The sequence below is a fragment of the Hippichthys cyanospilos genome, chromosome 9, assembly GCF_059441005.1.
Source record: "Hippichthys cyanospilos isolate Australia breed blue-spotted pipefish chromosome 9, RoL_Hcya_1.0, whole genome shotgun sequence".
In the NCBI taxonomy this organism is placed as follows: Eukaryota; Metazoa; Chordata; class Actinopteri; order Syngnathiformes; family Syngnathidae; genus Hippichthys; species Hippichthys cyanospilos.
This window is the reverse complement of record NC_142377.1, coordinates 4,207,108-4,223,852: the sequence shown is the minus strand read 5'-3', so window position 1 is coordinate 4,223,852 and position 16,745 is coordinate 4,207,108. Positions and strand designations below refer to the sequence as shown.

The following is a 16,745-nucleotide window of genomic DNA, read 5'->3' as shown; positions in this document are numbered from 1 at the left end:
AAATTTTAAGTACGATATTTTTAACAGAGATTTACTTTTCAATCAGCTTGTATGTCCCAGCTAAAATCTAAAATTAGACAAGAGATGCTAGCAGACTCAGCAACTTTTTCTTCCTCTCTGCCATCAGACTCCTCAACAGCCACCCATTGTACAATATGGCTAGTAATATCACTCATACATCTCACAGTGCTGTGACTATCCCTCGACTATGAACCTGACTACAGACTTTTGTTTTTCACTATTTATGCTGCTCCTTCCTGTGCACACAACTTGTTAAACAGCAGTACCCAACCCACCATGCACACATGCATTTTATTTTTATGCACAGTTGCACATAGCAAAGCAAGAATTTCATTGTACGGAAAAACTTATTTCTACACTGTGCACCTGACAATAAACCCTTTGAATGTTGATTCTTGGATAAGGGCAAGTTGTAGTGTCCAACATATCTACCACAATTTTGGGAATGCGAAAGGTAACTCGAGTATCTGAAGATAATCTATGCGGACGCGGGGAAAACATGCAAACTCCACACAGGAAGGCCAGAGAATGATCAAATGTGCAACCTCTTAACTGCGAGGCATACCTGCTAACCACGGTTCCACCGTGCCACCCAAACCTGTATATGATATAAAAACTTCACAAGGGACTTAAACCCCTCATTTCAGAGCTGTGAGGCAGACATGCTAACTACCACTACCATCACCATGCAACCAGTGCATAAAATGGTAAAGGTGAACCGTTTATAGAGTGGCAGAACATAGCCTCGACTGAGCCCAGGTCTGGTTACAGAAAAGTTGCAAGCAAGTGGCAGCTCAGTATCAACACACACAAATTAAAAGGGACTCCAGAGTTCACGGGATTTATTCCCAAATAAACAATGAAATCAAGGACATGAACAGACTAAGGCACTCTTTTTTTCCCACAAAAAAGTCTGGATATGCCTTGCCTTCCATTTTGTGCAACTGTGCTTTGCTTTTGTGCGCTGGTGATTATCCTTTGAACGATTTATGCAATGCTGTGCCACCTTTTCTGCTTAGTGAAAGGCCAGAGCGTTACATAATGTGATAAGAGCAGTTTAACACAGACGCTCAGAAAGAAGAAGGGGAACTGGCAAGAGACTCCAAAACGGTCACCTTGCTCGCCTTTAGCCCTCTGGTTTAAATTCTGTACGATGGCATCTCCGAAATCAAAGTCTCAAATGGACCGTCCGCCCGGCTGACTGCAGGCCAGCTCTTCCGTCACATGTGCTCGGGGTGGTTCTGCAGACAGCTGATGAATTCTGTAACCGGATGGCCGTCAAAGCAGATCTGGTGGACGGCGGTGAAAAGGGGGAACCTGTGTAAAGTGAACAGCGAGAGCCATGAAAATGAAGCATCCTTTGTCCTGCAGCATCCCATTTGACACTTTCTTTAAAACACTTTGCGTCATCGGTCTGTGTAAACAACAGATGTGGCAGTAGGTCACATATGCCTCTTACAAAAAGGAAAATTGGGCTTTTGCCAAAGTTTGGGATTTTTTTTTGTTTGTTTAATGACAGGGATGGGGGCGACAATGTAAGGGGGAAGTAATGGAAAAACGTGATTGCCAAGGAAAAAGCAATAACTTATGAAACTTCTGAAACTCTGAGTAGTTTGACATGAACATCAAAACGTTTATAGAAAGCCAAACTGAGTTCACTTGTAACAGTTAGTGCATTTTAGGTTCATACTCACATTTTCACCATAAAACTCAATATCCTGAACATTTTGTGGTCACAAGTACAGTAAGGGTTAACCTTGAAATTTCCAACAAGTCCCAAGTTATTATGGCACAAATGTGGAGTAGCCACTATATTTCAAGCGAGTCACTCATTCATTCCCAGTACTTGGGTTGCGAGTCACAAGTCTTCCTAAGTCGGTACTTACCGGGATGTTAATAGTCAGTCACTTAAGCATTCCTTTCAAATCACATAGTGTAGTTGTTAACAGTCCCCAAAGCAGTGTCACATACCAACGTACATCACAGGGTTTCTGTCATAATAATTTAAACAAATCATCAATTTTCTATTGCAATACATTCCAAACCTTCTCAATATCTACAAATGTCTAAGGCACAATAGACAAGTCATTAAGTAAATCCCAGAAATATCTACCAGTTGTCCACCGAATCTATACTCTGAAATACATACTGTACTCTGGTGTCGGTGTCTCGTGTTTACGTTTCAGAAAAAAGATTACATGTGATACATTTTCATGAAACCAGGTTTATGTTTCTGAAAATGAAAATTGAGTTCCTTTTAAAATTATCTATAATACAAGGCGGTATCGCCAAAAGTGACAAAGGTTCAGCAGTGTGAATGCTACCAAATTGAAATCCGTAGCTTTGAGAAAAAAAAAAAAAACAGGTTTAAAGTTTCAACACATTCATCTTTCAAATGTCGATAGCAATCAGTAGCTTGGAAAAAGTATATTGACCCGAAACCTTCAGGAAGTGTTAAATGACCACCGGAGAATAAATCCCAGCAGCAGGTATGAGGACAATCTGAGATTTGAATACTTTAAAATTTGAAGATGTTTAACATCTCAACAGGGCAAAAATGGTTCTTTGGCTTCTACCCCAAAAGAACTTTTCCACGAGGCTTATAATTAATTCCTGATGCATCATCTGCCAAACTTTGCTTGTTTTAATGTAACTACCTGTGTAGTGTAGAATGTGTGTAGAGTGTGTGGTGTTTGCATGTTCTCCCTGAGCTCACGTGGGTTCTCGCCGGGTACCTTCATCCCACACTCCATAAATATAGGTAGGTATATTCACCCTAGTGAGAATAAGCGGCTATAGAATGTCGATGGATGGATGGAAATGATGCTTGAGACAAGGGAAAGACAGTCATTCGGCGGCAACTTAGAAGAGAAGCTCTAGTCAGCTTGTCGGATTGAAAAACGTCCATAGCCATGCTGCGCATCATCTACAGATCACTTATTTGTATACCCTTCGATTACAATTTCAACTTTTTGGCAGCTAGGAAATGAAAGTTGAGACGTCAATGTATAAATCCAAACCTGGATATTTCTGAGGAAAATTCACAAAACTGACATTTCCGGCATACACATGGTTTTGCCAAATTCTTTACTGAGAGTAAACAGGTCCAAGTGCAAAGATACAGCAACCAGGCAAGATGTTCAGTACAAATGAAAATGGGATCTATACCAGCTGCTATTGGGTAAGACACATGATACTGATAGCCTGCTACGCATAAGACTGACACTGGAAGACAAATCAAGAAAACTTGATAACTGCAGATGACACAGGGTCAGAGGTTAAGTACACCCTGGAAAGTTGGCTTGTCTGTCAGAGGGCCGAGACTATGTATTCGGTTCTGGCTGACCACAAGCACTGGAGTCACTCTAGGCTGCCATAGGATAAATGACTGTGTACAGCCTTCGCCTATAGGCTGGACAGCAGGGCAACTGGGTAAGTTTTGTTTTGACGCGTGCGTCAATCAAATAATTTCAATAGTCTCTTTGTGTTGCGTTGGATATGCCAATCCGTTTATTTCGTCCACATTCCTTTTCGTTCAATATCTTGATAAAACAATAATTCGGGTTACAAACCAAACTTAAAGACCACTCACGTTCGCACGTTCGCACGTTCGCACGGTCGAAAACTGTTTGCCCCTTGCCCTGTCGCACCTGAGTGCAATCACCAACTGGCACGTATTTATGTAACCATGGCAACCATGGTTCCACCCACCATAGATTGGCATGTCTTCAGACAATTTGTTTAACTTTCTTAATATAAACAAATTAGAATACACAAAAAGCTTTTTGGCTCCAACACACCGGCCCCTAATTGAGAACGGCAGGAGACCGTGAACAATTCAAACCAATATTAACATAAATGGAGCCAACAAGTCATGTAAACGAAAACAAAACAAACCTCTTAGAAGCTTAAGTGTCTGCTTCTTGAATCAAGCAAAGCTTAGTTATTGGTCTGTCCAGTGTGCTGGTTTTTGTTTTAACTCGTGCAGAACGCACTAGTCCCTTCTTGTCAGCATAGATCTCTAAGACCCTTCCCAGCAGCCAGGATCCACGTGGGGCTGTTGCATCCACGATCAATACAATGTCCCCCTGCTCCAGAAAGGTCTTTGAGTTCTTTCCAATGTTCTACAAACTGCGACAGTCTCTGCTGCATCTCCTCCTGGCCAATGGTGTTGTCATCAGACAGCTTCTTTCCAGTATCAAGCACAGACTTAATTGCCGGCTCATGGGCTCCCAATTCAGCCTCAAGCGTTTCTTCCTCAGATTCTGCACTCCAGTCAAATCACGCCCATAGTCTTCTGAACTTACAAGCAACTTCTTCTGTTTGATCCCAGACTCCTCATCATCTAAGTCCCTGAAGAACTGATGTAGACGGTGAGACTCATTCAGCTTCGCGTGGCGGCTGGCTGCCATGCTCTTTATTTTGTTGAAATGACCATTAACAGCACCACGCTTGTCCTTCACTTGAGAGGTATCAAAGGCGTTGCTTGCCATCAGAATGTCAGCCTGTCCATTTAAATCTTCCAGACGATCTTCATGGGCTGAAATATCAGCCTCCAGCAACTGATGTTTTTTCAACAGGTTGTTGACTGAGGCCAGATCTTTCCCATAGTCCTCTGAAGCAAGAAGTGCTTCCACCTCAGAGAGCCAAAAATCAAAGTCTTTGATGCCAGTGTTAAAGTTCTGTTGCTTATTGGCTTCTTTGAGTTTTTGGCTCTTTTCAGCAGATTTGTTGACGAGAAATTGCCACTGTTCACCCAGCGCACCAAGGCGTACCTTAACTGCATCTTCACTGCCAGCACAGGCACCTCTCTGGATGAGTGTGTTACCAGTATCTATGACGCCACGGATTCGATCAGCATTGGCATGGAGCTCCGCCTCAAATGCTTGGTGCTTCTGATGTTTACTCAGAAGCTTGGATAGCTGAATGTTGGTAGGGTCCTTGTAGGACTCATCAGAAGCAGTCTGCAGTTTCTCACTGATCCAAGCTTCTATTTCATCCACATCTCGGCTGCATTGCTGCAGGGTCTGGGATTCACCAAGTTTTGAGCGCTTTTCAATCATCTGGGTCTTCAGCCGACGCCACCTGTCAAGAACTTCATTGCGTCGACTGCAGATCTCAGATTTGGCATAATGGTCCGCTCCTATGAGTTGATTGGCAAAGGATTGGAGAGCAGCAATTTTCTCTTCCTGCACATTAATGGCTTTATCAAAGTCTTCATGTTTTTTGATTAGTGCCTCAACACTATCAAGGGAGTCTCCCTTGTCGTCACTTGCAAGAAAGGCTTCACGAGCTGCCATCCAATTCTCAGCTTGTTCACAGTCTCTGCTAAAGAGCTGGAACCCCAAGCATTGGTCCAGCATCATGCGGCGCTGTACCCAGGCCTTTTCCAGGTCAGCCCGCTCCATTTCTAAAGTTTCCAATCTTTGCTTGATCTCGGGAGTCGCATAATGTCCTTGCACCAAAAGCTGGTGCCCGAATTGCTCAAAAGCCTGGAATGTACCAAGACGAGCATCTATTTCTGTGCGATGTTCCTGATGTCTTTCTAGAAGTGCTTCCGCTCCAGTCACATCTTTGGCTAGCTCCTCAGAGGACACCAGTCCTCGGATACCATTAACCCAGGACACGAGGTCTCTGAAATCAGATAGAAAGCGCTGCAGGTCATGTGAATTTCCCAGCTTGTCTTTGCGCTGATCAGCACGTCTAACAAGGCTGCTCCAGGCAGAGTTGAGCTCAGTACATTTCTCTTGAATGTCATCCACTGCTTCTGGGTGGGACTGTATGAGACGTTGTGCGGTTTCCCCAAGAGAGTTCACATTGTCACCTAGGGGTGCCAGGTCTCTTTCAAAGCCCTCATGCTTGCGCTGCAAAGCCTGAACACTTGCCAAATCATGACCGTAGTTGTCGGTGTTGAGAGCCTGGGTTTTTTTCTCAATCCATTCTTTAGTTTCATCAGCATCTCTGTGGAATTTCTTATCTCTCCCAAACCTCCTCTTCAATCCAAATATGCGTTGCCTAGCAACACACCGATTGTTTGGCAGACAGACTTCCTTTTTTCTGAAAGGGAGTTCCAGGGTGTAATGTCCATCTTGAAGTTTACAAGAATCAGTCATGATTTTCATGAACTTCTTATCATCCTGTGACATTTCCTCTTTGTCCTCCGATGTCGTTTCATTAAAATCATGGTTGTACTGATTGTGCAGCAATTCCTCCAAATGTGTTATGGAGGTCCTGTTGACAGTAACGCACTCAGCCTGCTCACTGTAGCCGGAAAGGGGACCATTAACAACCCACCCCAATAGGGTCTTAATGGCATATGGCCCATTACCACGACTGTTCACAACTTCCCACGGTTCAAGTAGTTTAGAGACATTGGTACCAATCAATAGCTCAACATCAGCTTGAATGCGTGGAAGAACCACCCCATTTAAATATGGCCACTTAGCCAGCTCCTCTTCTTTAATGATGTTACTGGTTGTAACAGGCATTTTCTTTTGAGTGTAGACCTTGGGCAGGTCAAAGAACTCTTCTCCAGTGAGGCTTGAGATTTCTAAATCGGTCAACATGTAACTGGATACAGATGCCTTTGGGCCCATGGTTAGAAGGCTGATTTTGGCTTTTCTTCCATTCAAATTCAACTTCCTCATGAGGGCTTCTGAACAAAAGGTATCTGTGCTGCCGGGATCGAGGAATGCATAGGTTTTAATTACTTTATGTCCCTTGCTGGACTTCACCTGCACAGGTAGGATTGACAAAACGCCATTACTGTCACCGGCCCCTGTTTGTCCACAAGTTTGCAAGGAGACCTGTGCGTTGCTCACTGAAGGCTTATTTGGCTGACTTGCGTTGCTTGACCTCTGCTTTTGGTCAAAGTAAATATGAAGAATACTGGGATGCTTTTTATTGCACACCTTGCAAATCAAACGGTCAGCACAATATTTGCTTAAATGGCCTTTGCGAAGGCAGCCAAAACAGACTCCATTTTGTTTTATAAAAGCAAGTTTGTCTCTGTGTGACTTCTTCTCCATTGTTGGACACTGATCCAGAGTGTGGTCTTTAGAACAGCATATACAAGAGGCGGTGTTGTGAGCAGTATTACTTGGCTTGGGACTAGGTGGAAATCTTGCTTGCTCTTCTTCAGGCGGAGGGGTTTCGATAGTAGTTGCAAAGCTGTCTCCTTTAAACCTGGGTTTGCCTTGGGACTTCAATTTGTTCATTGGCTTTCCTGTGCCCGGTGTGTTATTCTGAATGTCACCAAAGACTGGATCTGATATTATCTTTACCTGGCGCTCTATAAAGGTGACGATGTCTGTGAACTGGGGTCTGCGGTAGTGTCTTTCCATTATGCCGCATGCAGAGACTCTCCAAATCTCTCTTAGCTTATATGGAAGCTTTGAAATGATGACTTTCATGTTGGCTGGCATGTCAAGTTCTCTCATATACTGTACCGTTTCCATGGCATTACAACACTGACGAAGGAAGAGTGAATATGCTCGAAGGGATTTTGGATCCTCAGATTTCAGCAGCGGCCAGTTGTGCACCTTCTCCATATATGCTGCTGTAATTTTATATTCATCTCCAAAGTTTTGGTCAAGAAGATATTTTGCCATGTCATACCCTCTGTCTGGTGCCATGTGTTGACAGCTCCGTACAAGCTCGTTCGGCTGACCCTTGGTGTACCTCTCCAGATAGTACAGACAATCCCCTTTGTTGCTTGCGTTTCTCTCAACGCAATGTACAAAGGCTCTAACAAAGGTTCTATATTGTAGAGGATCCCCATCAAAACATGGTATCTCCCTGGGTGGCAGTAAATGAGAGGTTTGCTGTTCCATTAGCATGGCTGTGATTTCATTTTGTTTTTGGAGCAAGTTGCACACCGTTGAAGTGTCATTGAATTGAGAAGCATTTTGTTCCACAGGGGGGTTCCTGTGGGTGGTATGGCCAATGTCCCATGCTGCATTCATAGGCATGTGTGATTGTGAAAAGGGTGGTGGTTGTACACGTCGGGGTGGTGGTTTTGTTTGAATATACGTTTGCTGCTGTGGTGGTTGTGAAATAAGTCCTTGCTGCTGTTGTATAGGAGGCGGTTGTTGTTGTACATAGGATTGTGCAGATTGTTGTCGGGGTGGCTGCGGTTGGATAGGTTGTGTGACTGGTTCATGTTTTCTGGCTAGGGTGTGTTGTGCCACCGAAGGTTCTTTTGGTCTTGCACCTTTCCTAAAGTAGGAGTCCATTCCATCAGATGGTGCTTGTGAGAGGGTTTGGTGAGTGGGAGATTGTAGCACTGATATTTTGGCATTGGCAGCAGCCAGTTCTGCCTCCAGCTCCAATGTTTCCTTTTTCTTTCGCAGCATTTCCTCCATCTCCTCAAGCGCATGCTTCTCCTTTAATGCTGCTGCACGAATTACAAGGGCAGCTCTGTCTGCCTCTACCTGCTTGCGAGCTCGAAACGAAGAGGTGCTGGACCTACTCGCTTCACTCCAGGTGTGACCTTTAGTGGATTTTGTGCTTTCAACATTAGAGATGCTGTCGTTGGAATTGATTTCATTTTCCACATCATCGCCACTTTGCACAGCTTGGGTCCTTTTTGTCCAATCATTGACCTCCTCAATAAATTGATCGATATTGATCATTTTGGCCTTGAACCAAATGTCATGTTTGTATTGTTCTTCTTGAGGTATTAGTGGTAGAAGAGCACACTGTGCCTCTCTGGCATCTTTGCATAGGTCCAGATATTTCACAAGTGCACTTTGAACCTCCTGTTTGCATCCTCCATTTTCCATTAATTCTCCAATTGTTTTCTGCATGTTGGATGCCCTTTTTAATTTAGAATTTCTCTCCTTTTGCAATGAATCAATTTTTTCCATTAAGGCCCTTGGTGTTAGTTTCACCTTGCGTTTGGAGCCAACCTGTGACCCAACTTGAGATTTAACCTGTGAAATTTCACTGCGAGCACTTTGACCTGTGGTGGTCACATTAGACCGTTTTTCACCCTCTGAAGGTTCATCCATTATTTGCATTGCATCACCATTTGAGCACATAACATGAGCAACACCTTTACCTGAATCCATTTTTGCAATACAAAACCCAACCAGCAGTGTGAAATGTAAAACAGTACCTTGTTATTTCAGTCAAACCCCACAGAAATTCATCACATTACAATCAAGACCTTGTAAAACGTAACGGAGATGAAACCATAAAACCACCAATGCATTGGATTTTACCAGAGCGCTCGTATTGACACCTTTTTTATCCTCAAAGTCCCCTATGTGTGCACACAGTATTTTAAATGGCCATATATTGTTAACCAGCTGGTAGCGCGCTACATACCTTTATGTGCACAGTGTACCTGTCCAAGTTTGGAAAAGTGCCCCAATGCAAAGTTCAAGCACCGGGCCGTTGTCCTGGTCGTGTGATGCGATGCGATGCGAGGTGGCTGGGCAGCGCGGCCGTCCGCTCACCGTGGATGTTCTGGCTGGCTGCCTTGCTGGTCCCAACGTTCGCGGTGCCTCCGCTGACCGTGGATGTTCTGGCTGGCTGCCTTGCTGGTCCCAACGTTCGCGGTGCCTCCGCTGAGCCAAGCCAATGGCCCGCACGCCCTGTCTCCCCTGGCGTAGTCTTGTGGTCCGTTCAAGTTTCGCAACAACTCAGCGAAACAGCACTAATTTGTCCTTTCATGCAACGATCGGATGCCGTCCAAACCGAGCAGCCGTCACGTTGCGTTTCCTCTCTGTTTCCAATATACTTTAAACTGGTAGTCCGTCTCAAACTAAGACTACAGTTTTCGACATTGTACAGCCTTCGCCTATAGGCTGGACAGCAGGGCAACTGGGTAAGTTTTGTTTTGACGCGTGCGTCAATCAAATAATTTCAATAGTCTCTTTGTGTTGCGTTGGATATGCCAATCCGTTTATTTCGTCCACATTCCTTTTCGTTCAATATCTTGATAAAACAATAATTCGGGTTACAAACCAAACTTAAAGACCACTCACGTTCGCACGTTCGCACGTTCGCACGGTCGAAAACTGTTTGCCCCTTGCCCTGTCGCACCTGAGTGCAATCACCAACTGGCACGTATTTATGTAACCATGGCAACCATGGTTCCACCCACCATAGATTGGCATGTCTTCAGACAATTTGTTTAACTTTCTTAATATAAACAAATTAGAATACACAAAAAGCTTTTTGGCTCCAACAGACTGTATACATCTTGGGCTGTCAACCCTGTCAATCACCAGACAAGAATGCCAAACTCACAAGTATTGAAAATTCCTCCCCTGCAAGGTTCGCAGTCCCATCTGCTACAGCAGGGGTGGGCAACTCCAGGCCTCGGGGGCCGGTGTCCTGCATGTTTTCCTGTTTTCTCTCTCTCAAACACACCTGAATCAAATGATTAGGATTATTCTCAAGCTCCAGCAGAGCTTGTTGATGAGCTAATGGTTTAAATCAGGTGTGTTAGGGAGAGAAAACTGGAAAACATGCAGCACACCGGCCCTCGAGGGCTGGAGTTGCCCACCCCTGTGCTACAGGGTAAGAACGTGGTCTACAATCTGGATTGATGGCCTGCTAATCGTAATGTTGATAAAAACAGACCTGCCCAACCACTTTGGATCCCAACTATCCTGTCCAGGGTCATGGCTGGATATCGTTAGCACTGACTTAAGTAAGTGAGAGATCATATTACAGATCCACTGCACTACAGTTGAGGATCCTTGGTCTCACAATCGATTCAAATGACAGGAAGACAAAGTGACTTACTTTTCCACCATGTTTTTCTGCTTCAAGATTTGGTGGACCTCAGTTGCAGTGGCCGGACCTTGAAGCTTCTGACCATTCAGCAGCTCCTTCTCCAATTGTTCAATGGTCTGAGCACAAAGATTATTCACATTCAGACCAAGAACAGAGTCAAAAGGGGAGTAAACTAACTGCTATCCCTACTTTTCCCGTTTTGGCAAACTCTTCTCCGATCTTGCGGTTGCGGCCGCCGTAGCATGTGGTGATGAGGTCTGCGACCCCGCAGCTCTCCAAGAAGGTGCTCGCCGAGACGGGCCCGTCGGAGCAGAAGATCTTGGCGAAGGCAATCATCTCCATCAGGCCCAGACGGATCACGGCTGCCTTGGTATTGTCACCGAAACCCAGACCGTCGCAGAAGCCCGCTCCCACTGCTACAATGTTCTGAAGAAACATAAGATGAAGCTGTCAATGCATCCTACATTTATCCAGTTCACGTTCTTGGATGGACTGCATCAGGGCGCGGAAAACATGGCCCATGACACTATGGTGTAGTTCTTTTTACATTTCTATGACTTGTAACAGTTTTTAGCATTTATGGAGCTGCGCAACACAGTTCCTCGAACCAACTTCTTCAAACTTTAGAGGATAGGTAAATGTTTGGACAAACCTTGAGTGCGCCACAGATCTCCACGACGTCAGACTCTTGGACCACGGTCACACGGAAGTTGGGAGTCTGCATGAGCTCCTTCAGGATTGGCCCATGCGCTATGTCCTTGCATCCTATGTCCCACAAAATAATCGTGATTATGCTTAAGTTCAACCTATTATAAGAAGAATTAAGCAGACGTGGCAAAAACATCAGTTTCTCAGGGCTCTGTTAACAACCAATCACGGCTCAGCTTGCGCCCTGAGCTTGAGCCCTGAGCAATGTGATGCCACTTAGCCATCCCCTGAGATGGATATTATAGGTGGATTTTGAGGTTTCGTTAATATTCCACAAATGCAATATTAATCAAAATACTGTGTTTTGACTAGTGGAAGTACATCAAACGCATTATACTAAAGATTTTATTTTATTTTTTTAAGTTCACTTCAAGTTTGACTCTAAAGTATTTGTACCACCACTGGAATCTTGGGTCAAAATCTGATGTTGTACCAATGGTTGTCTCACAAAACTTGTCCTCCGCCACCTCGCTGGCGATGTTTGCGCCCATCAGGACCGACATGCCAATGCCCAGCTTCCCTCGGATTACCTCGGAAATCAGTTTTAGACCCTCTGGACCTGCATCCACGCCCTGGAGACACACAGAGTCATCACTGACATAAAATGTCAGTGTAGAAGGCGGGTTGAGGGCAGGTAAAGGTACCTTAATGAGCGACACGCCGTGAGCGTCCTTCTTGATGTGACCCTTGATGGTGTCACACACACGGATGATGAACTGGTGTGGGACCACAAACATTAGGATGTCGGCGCCCTTTACCGACTCCACAAGGTCAGGAACAGCCACCTGAACACAATGACAGCATGTGAAGCCATCCTCTTGTTCTACCGTTATTATGCATCAACCTCTACATATTATTGTGGAAACTAAAGTGAAGTGTCAAATGCAAGAAATGTATTATAGTTAGAAGATACTGTGCATTCTCTTGCATATAATAACAACCAAAACATCTATTTATCTAACTATCAAAGGAAAAGCAAACAAACAAACGAAAATAACCAGGAGGCTAAAATATTGCATAGATTGTCAAAACGTGGACTTTCAAAATGCCATCCTGCTGTCCCTTCTAAATGCTTGCCAATGGGAGGTCGAGAGGTTCACCCTGCAGATGTCACATTTAGCCAATGTTGGGCTCATTTAACGCCATTCAAAATTGGAAATATTGTCAATTTTGGACATATTGAAAACACAAAGTTTTATCAAGCATTTCCCCTGATTTTCACATTAATCCTTTCAATGGCAACTTGCAAATAAGGGTGCAATAGAAATGTAGCAGACAATTTATGACATTTGCAAGCCTTGAAATGACTTCATTGAGAGGCTTAGCCTGACTCCCATAATGCAAAGTTCTTGTTATACATAGTGGGACTTGTAGTTGACAAAAGGCTTCAATCCAAGAAATAATTGTTGCAGGAAAACATATTACTGTCTGCAAAATCTGCAACACTAAATGGCTGTTAATTTTTTTTTCTCACAAAATGAAAATTCTTCAAAACGAAACAGCCCATATATGTATGGATAGGGCTGACGGCACTGAACATTTTGAGGGGAAAGTAAATATATATGTATATTTGATGATGATATGACCCTTACAAAGTCAGCCCAAGTTGTGTGATAATAAAACCAAGTTAATGAAAAATCCCGGACACAGTTAAATAAGCAATTAGATCAGTGTGTTAGACACATTGCTTAAGAATGAGAATTAGAATAAAAATAAAACGGTTTAAGAGTGAAACATGGATGTCGTGGATCCTGCCTTCCTGTGTGGAGTTTGCTCATTCTCCCCATGCCTGTGTGGGTTTTCTTCAGGCACTCCAGTTTCCTGACCCTAAGTTTTCCTAACCCTAACCCTAATCCTTACAAAAGCATGCATGGTAGCTGTAGGGGACATGCTAAACTGTCCTTAGCTGTGTTTGTGAGTGCAAAAGACTGTTCACCTTTGTGTGTCCTGTAATTGGCTGCCCACCAGTTTGGGGGGTACCCTGCATATTGCTGGAAGGCAGCTGGTATGGATGGATGGATGACAGTACATTTTATTGTGAATTTATTATTTACTTTTATTGCGGTGGCAAATGATGACAATTTGATGGAATTATATATACCACAAAAGATGATACCCAAAACCTGTAGTACCATTTCATCTCAGAAAAGCACCCTTAACAAAAACTGTAGCAGATGATGTGATTCGCCTTAAGTTGCACTGACAACCCAGGCTAAACCATGCATATAGATGAGTTTTCAACAAAGACAAGTGGTGATTCCCCAGAAAGAAATGCAAACAGTTAAATTCATTTAATAATGATTTCTTGCTCTGTGTTTGTACTGTAAATACATTATGTTTGTAACTTACAACATTGGGAGGCAATTTGTGCCCACGCAGGTACTTGACATTCTCGTGTTCAGTGTTGATGATTTCGGTGAGCTTGCGTCCATCGACCATTTCCTCAAACACCCACATGTTGACCACGCTGTCAAACTTGGCGTTGGCAGCCGCATTGGCACCCACAATCTTGGCGATGGCCGAGCCCCTGCAGACACACGAAGGCAGTGGCCATTTAATGCGACCGTCTGAATTTTGTCCAAGAAACAAACCTGCATATTCTTGAAGTACTAGTTATAGAGGTCATTTTTATCAAGGTTGAGATTTATATATTTTAGGGCTAAATTATATTGTGATCGCTCAAATTAAGTTTCTTTTTTTTCCAAACTTCTAAAAAAAAAAAAGCCTCAATAAATATTATTGTGGGATACCTACGGGACTCTCATATAATTGTTGCGAATTTGGAGAGGGTTAAGCAAGCGCAATTCATTTGCAGTACGAACATGGAGGTGTGAATCTCAGAATTCTGCAATAATAGCACGAACTGTATTTTTGAAAATCCGTCACTACAGAGATTGAAAAAATCGCTAAACAGAGCACCAATTGGCAAAGCTCAAAAGCAGCTTTAATTGTTCCTACCCCTTACTTGCATTCACAGTTGTGTAGGTCGCAAAAATTATACAGTAGGCCCCCGTGTTACGAGATTAATCCGTTCTGCAGTTGGGTTGAATATGGGTTATCTCCAGCATCGTTTCCATATAAATCATCTTCTTACTACTATCTTTAGCATCGCTAGCAATATTGGGACCAACGGCTAACCCTTTCAATTTTGAATTAGGCTGTAAAGTGTACTATCAATACGGTTTTGTAACCACTCACAATCGAACAAAGCTTTACCGTTCCCCCATTTTGAAACGAGTGAGGCTGACCAATATCAGACCACCATCTCCGAGAGGAGACGCCGACCAATAGCAGACCAGCAATGTAGTGACGCGTTGCAGAGAGGCAAGTGTGACAGCATTACCTAAAAACGCCTGCAAATGAAGACAAAACAAAACAAATACAGCCAAGCCCCTAGGGTCATGACAGTTGTTTTTGTCGCAAAACCGGGAAAATATCATAAAGAGGGGATGACAAAACTCAGTATTCCATGTCGCAACATGAAAATAACGTAAGTCAGGGACGCTGTAACACTGGGGTCCACTGTACTTCTCTTTTGCATGAGAGTCTATAGCCCCTACAAAACTGAGTGATTTCTCAAAGTCATTTACTCAGATTTGGAGTTGAGAGGCTTAAATTACATAATCTGTCTCTTTTAAATGCTATACATTGGAAAGAAACCCAGTTGGCATGCCGAAACGTGAGTGGAAAGGTGGCTGCATGTTTTGAGTAGGCCCTTTGTTATTATGGCGGCATGTACAGTATGTTGACATAGTAACCGCCACACATATTTTCAGTATCACTAAAGACTTGTGCTGTGTCACACTTGCCTAACAGTAAAAAAAAAAAAAAAAAAAAAAATCACATGAAACAAAAGAAATAGAATTTGAGAGCCTCATACTGCAAAACATTTATTCTAAACACCACATCTCAAAATAAGACAAAATATTCTTGTTGCTTATCTGCCAAAACATTGTTTCTTCTAAAGCAGTTTTTGGAAGAGCATTTAACTTGCATTGTTTTCCTTTAAAAATCTTAATCTGCTATTGTAAGTTATTGCGAGTCGATTATTGTGTTTGTGATGAAGTATAAAACCACAACTGTCTATGTGTTTGTATTTTTTTTAATAGTAAAAGCTGCAGAAAACCTGTTCTAATAACAGTTTTGGTTACTAAGTAATATATTCCTGATTTAACTTTTCTTGATTGATTTTTTTAAAGCAGCACGTCACCAAGTTTGCCAGGTGACAAAAGGGCACTGCTGGTAAAAACTGTCGTTGTAACCTAAGACATGCAGCAGAGCGCTCAGAGGCAGTACTTCAAATGTCAGACGTCCAAAGAAAAAGCTCCGTATTACCAAAACACGTGCTCCATCAAACAAGCTTTATATGATTTATTTGCTTTAAAAATGGCCCGATAAACACTCAACTAGGGAGCGTGAATTTTAAAAATATAAATAATTAAATGGTGTCGTTTACATTGCTAAATTTAACGACTCCAGCATTCAGCAAACTTTCCTTAAGTGCAGAAGCAATCTTTGTAAGATAGAGTTGCAAACTCAATTACCAGTTTCCGGAGCCCACCACGCACACTTTCTTGGGAGCTGCCATCGTACGACTGGACTACCATAAGAGATCAACCAAGCCCGTCGCCCGTATTTATAGCGGGAACGCCGCTGCCTCCCATGCGCGCTCCCCTCCAACTCTCCTCTTTCCCAACCCAGCCAACCCCTTCCTTAGTTGCGGTGATGTCATCCTCCTTTTGAGCAGTTTTAATTATGTTCTTTTTCCTTGCCCCTTTACCACCGAAAACTTAGGTAAAAACTACAAAATAACTTTTAATAAATCTCTCTCTCTCTCTCTCTCTCTCTCTCTCTCTCTCATGTGGAGAACGTACACGGGCTGGGGGAGAGCAACTGTGAGGTGGACACGCTGTGTGTTTCATATATATATGAAACAGTAAATATATATATATATATATATATATATATATATATATATATATATATATATATATATATATATATATATATATATATATATATATATATATATACAGTATATCACATATATATATAATGACGCTTATTGGTAGGAGAAACAGAAAATGATCGGTTAACTGTATTTAGAAGGAAAAAAGTTATTGTGCACCCCAAAAACAAAGATGTATAACATTTTTCCCTATATGTTGACTATATTTGTGTTGTAAATGTCATTTTACTCATGTCATTTCGAAAACATATAGATAGATAGACAGATAGATAGATAGATAGACAGATATGCAGGTGTC

The 16,745-nt window shown here is 42.8% G+C and overlaps 1 protein-coding gene across 1 annotated transcript; it reads right to left on the bottom strand.

Annotated features, from left to right (window-relative positions):
• Positions 1-846: 846 nt before the first annotated feature.
• On the bottom strand, positions 847-16,155 carry LOC148418567 (glycerol-3-phosphate dehydrogenase [NAD(+)], cytoplasmic-like). Its single transcript, XM_088424361.1, has 8 exons — positions 16,023-16,155; positions 13,828-14,005; positions 12,123-12,263; positions 11,912-12,050; positions 11,423-11,535; positions 10,960-11,196; positions 10,780-10,886; positions 847-1,338 (listed from the first exon to the last, which is right to left on the bottom strand). The coding sequence occupies exons 1-8, from the start codon at positions 16,064-16,066 to the stop codon at positions 1,242-1,244; spliced, it is 1,056 nt and encodes a 351-aa protein (XP_088280487.1). The 5' UTR covers positions 16,067-16,155; the 3' UTR covers positions 847-1,241.
• Between the last annotated feature and the right edge of the window lie 590 nt (positions 16,156-16,745).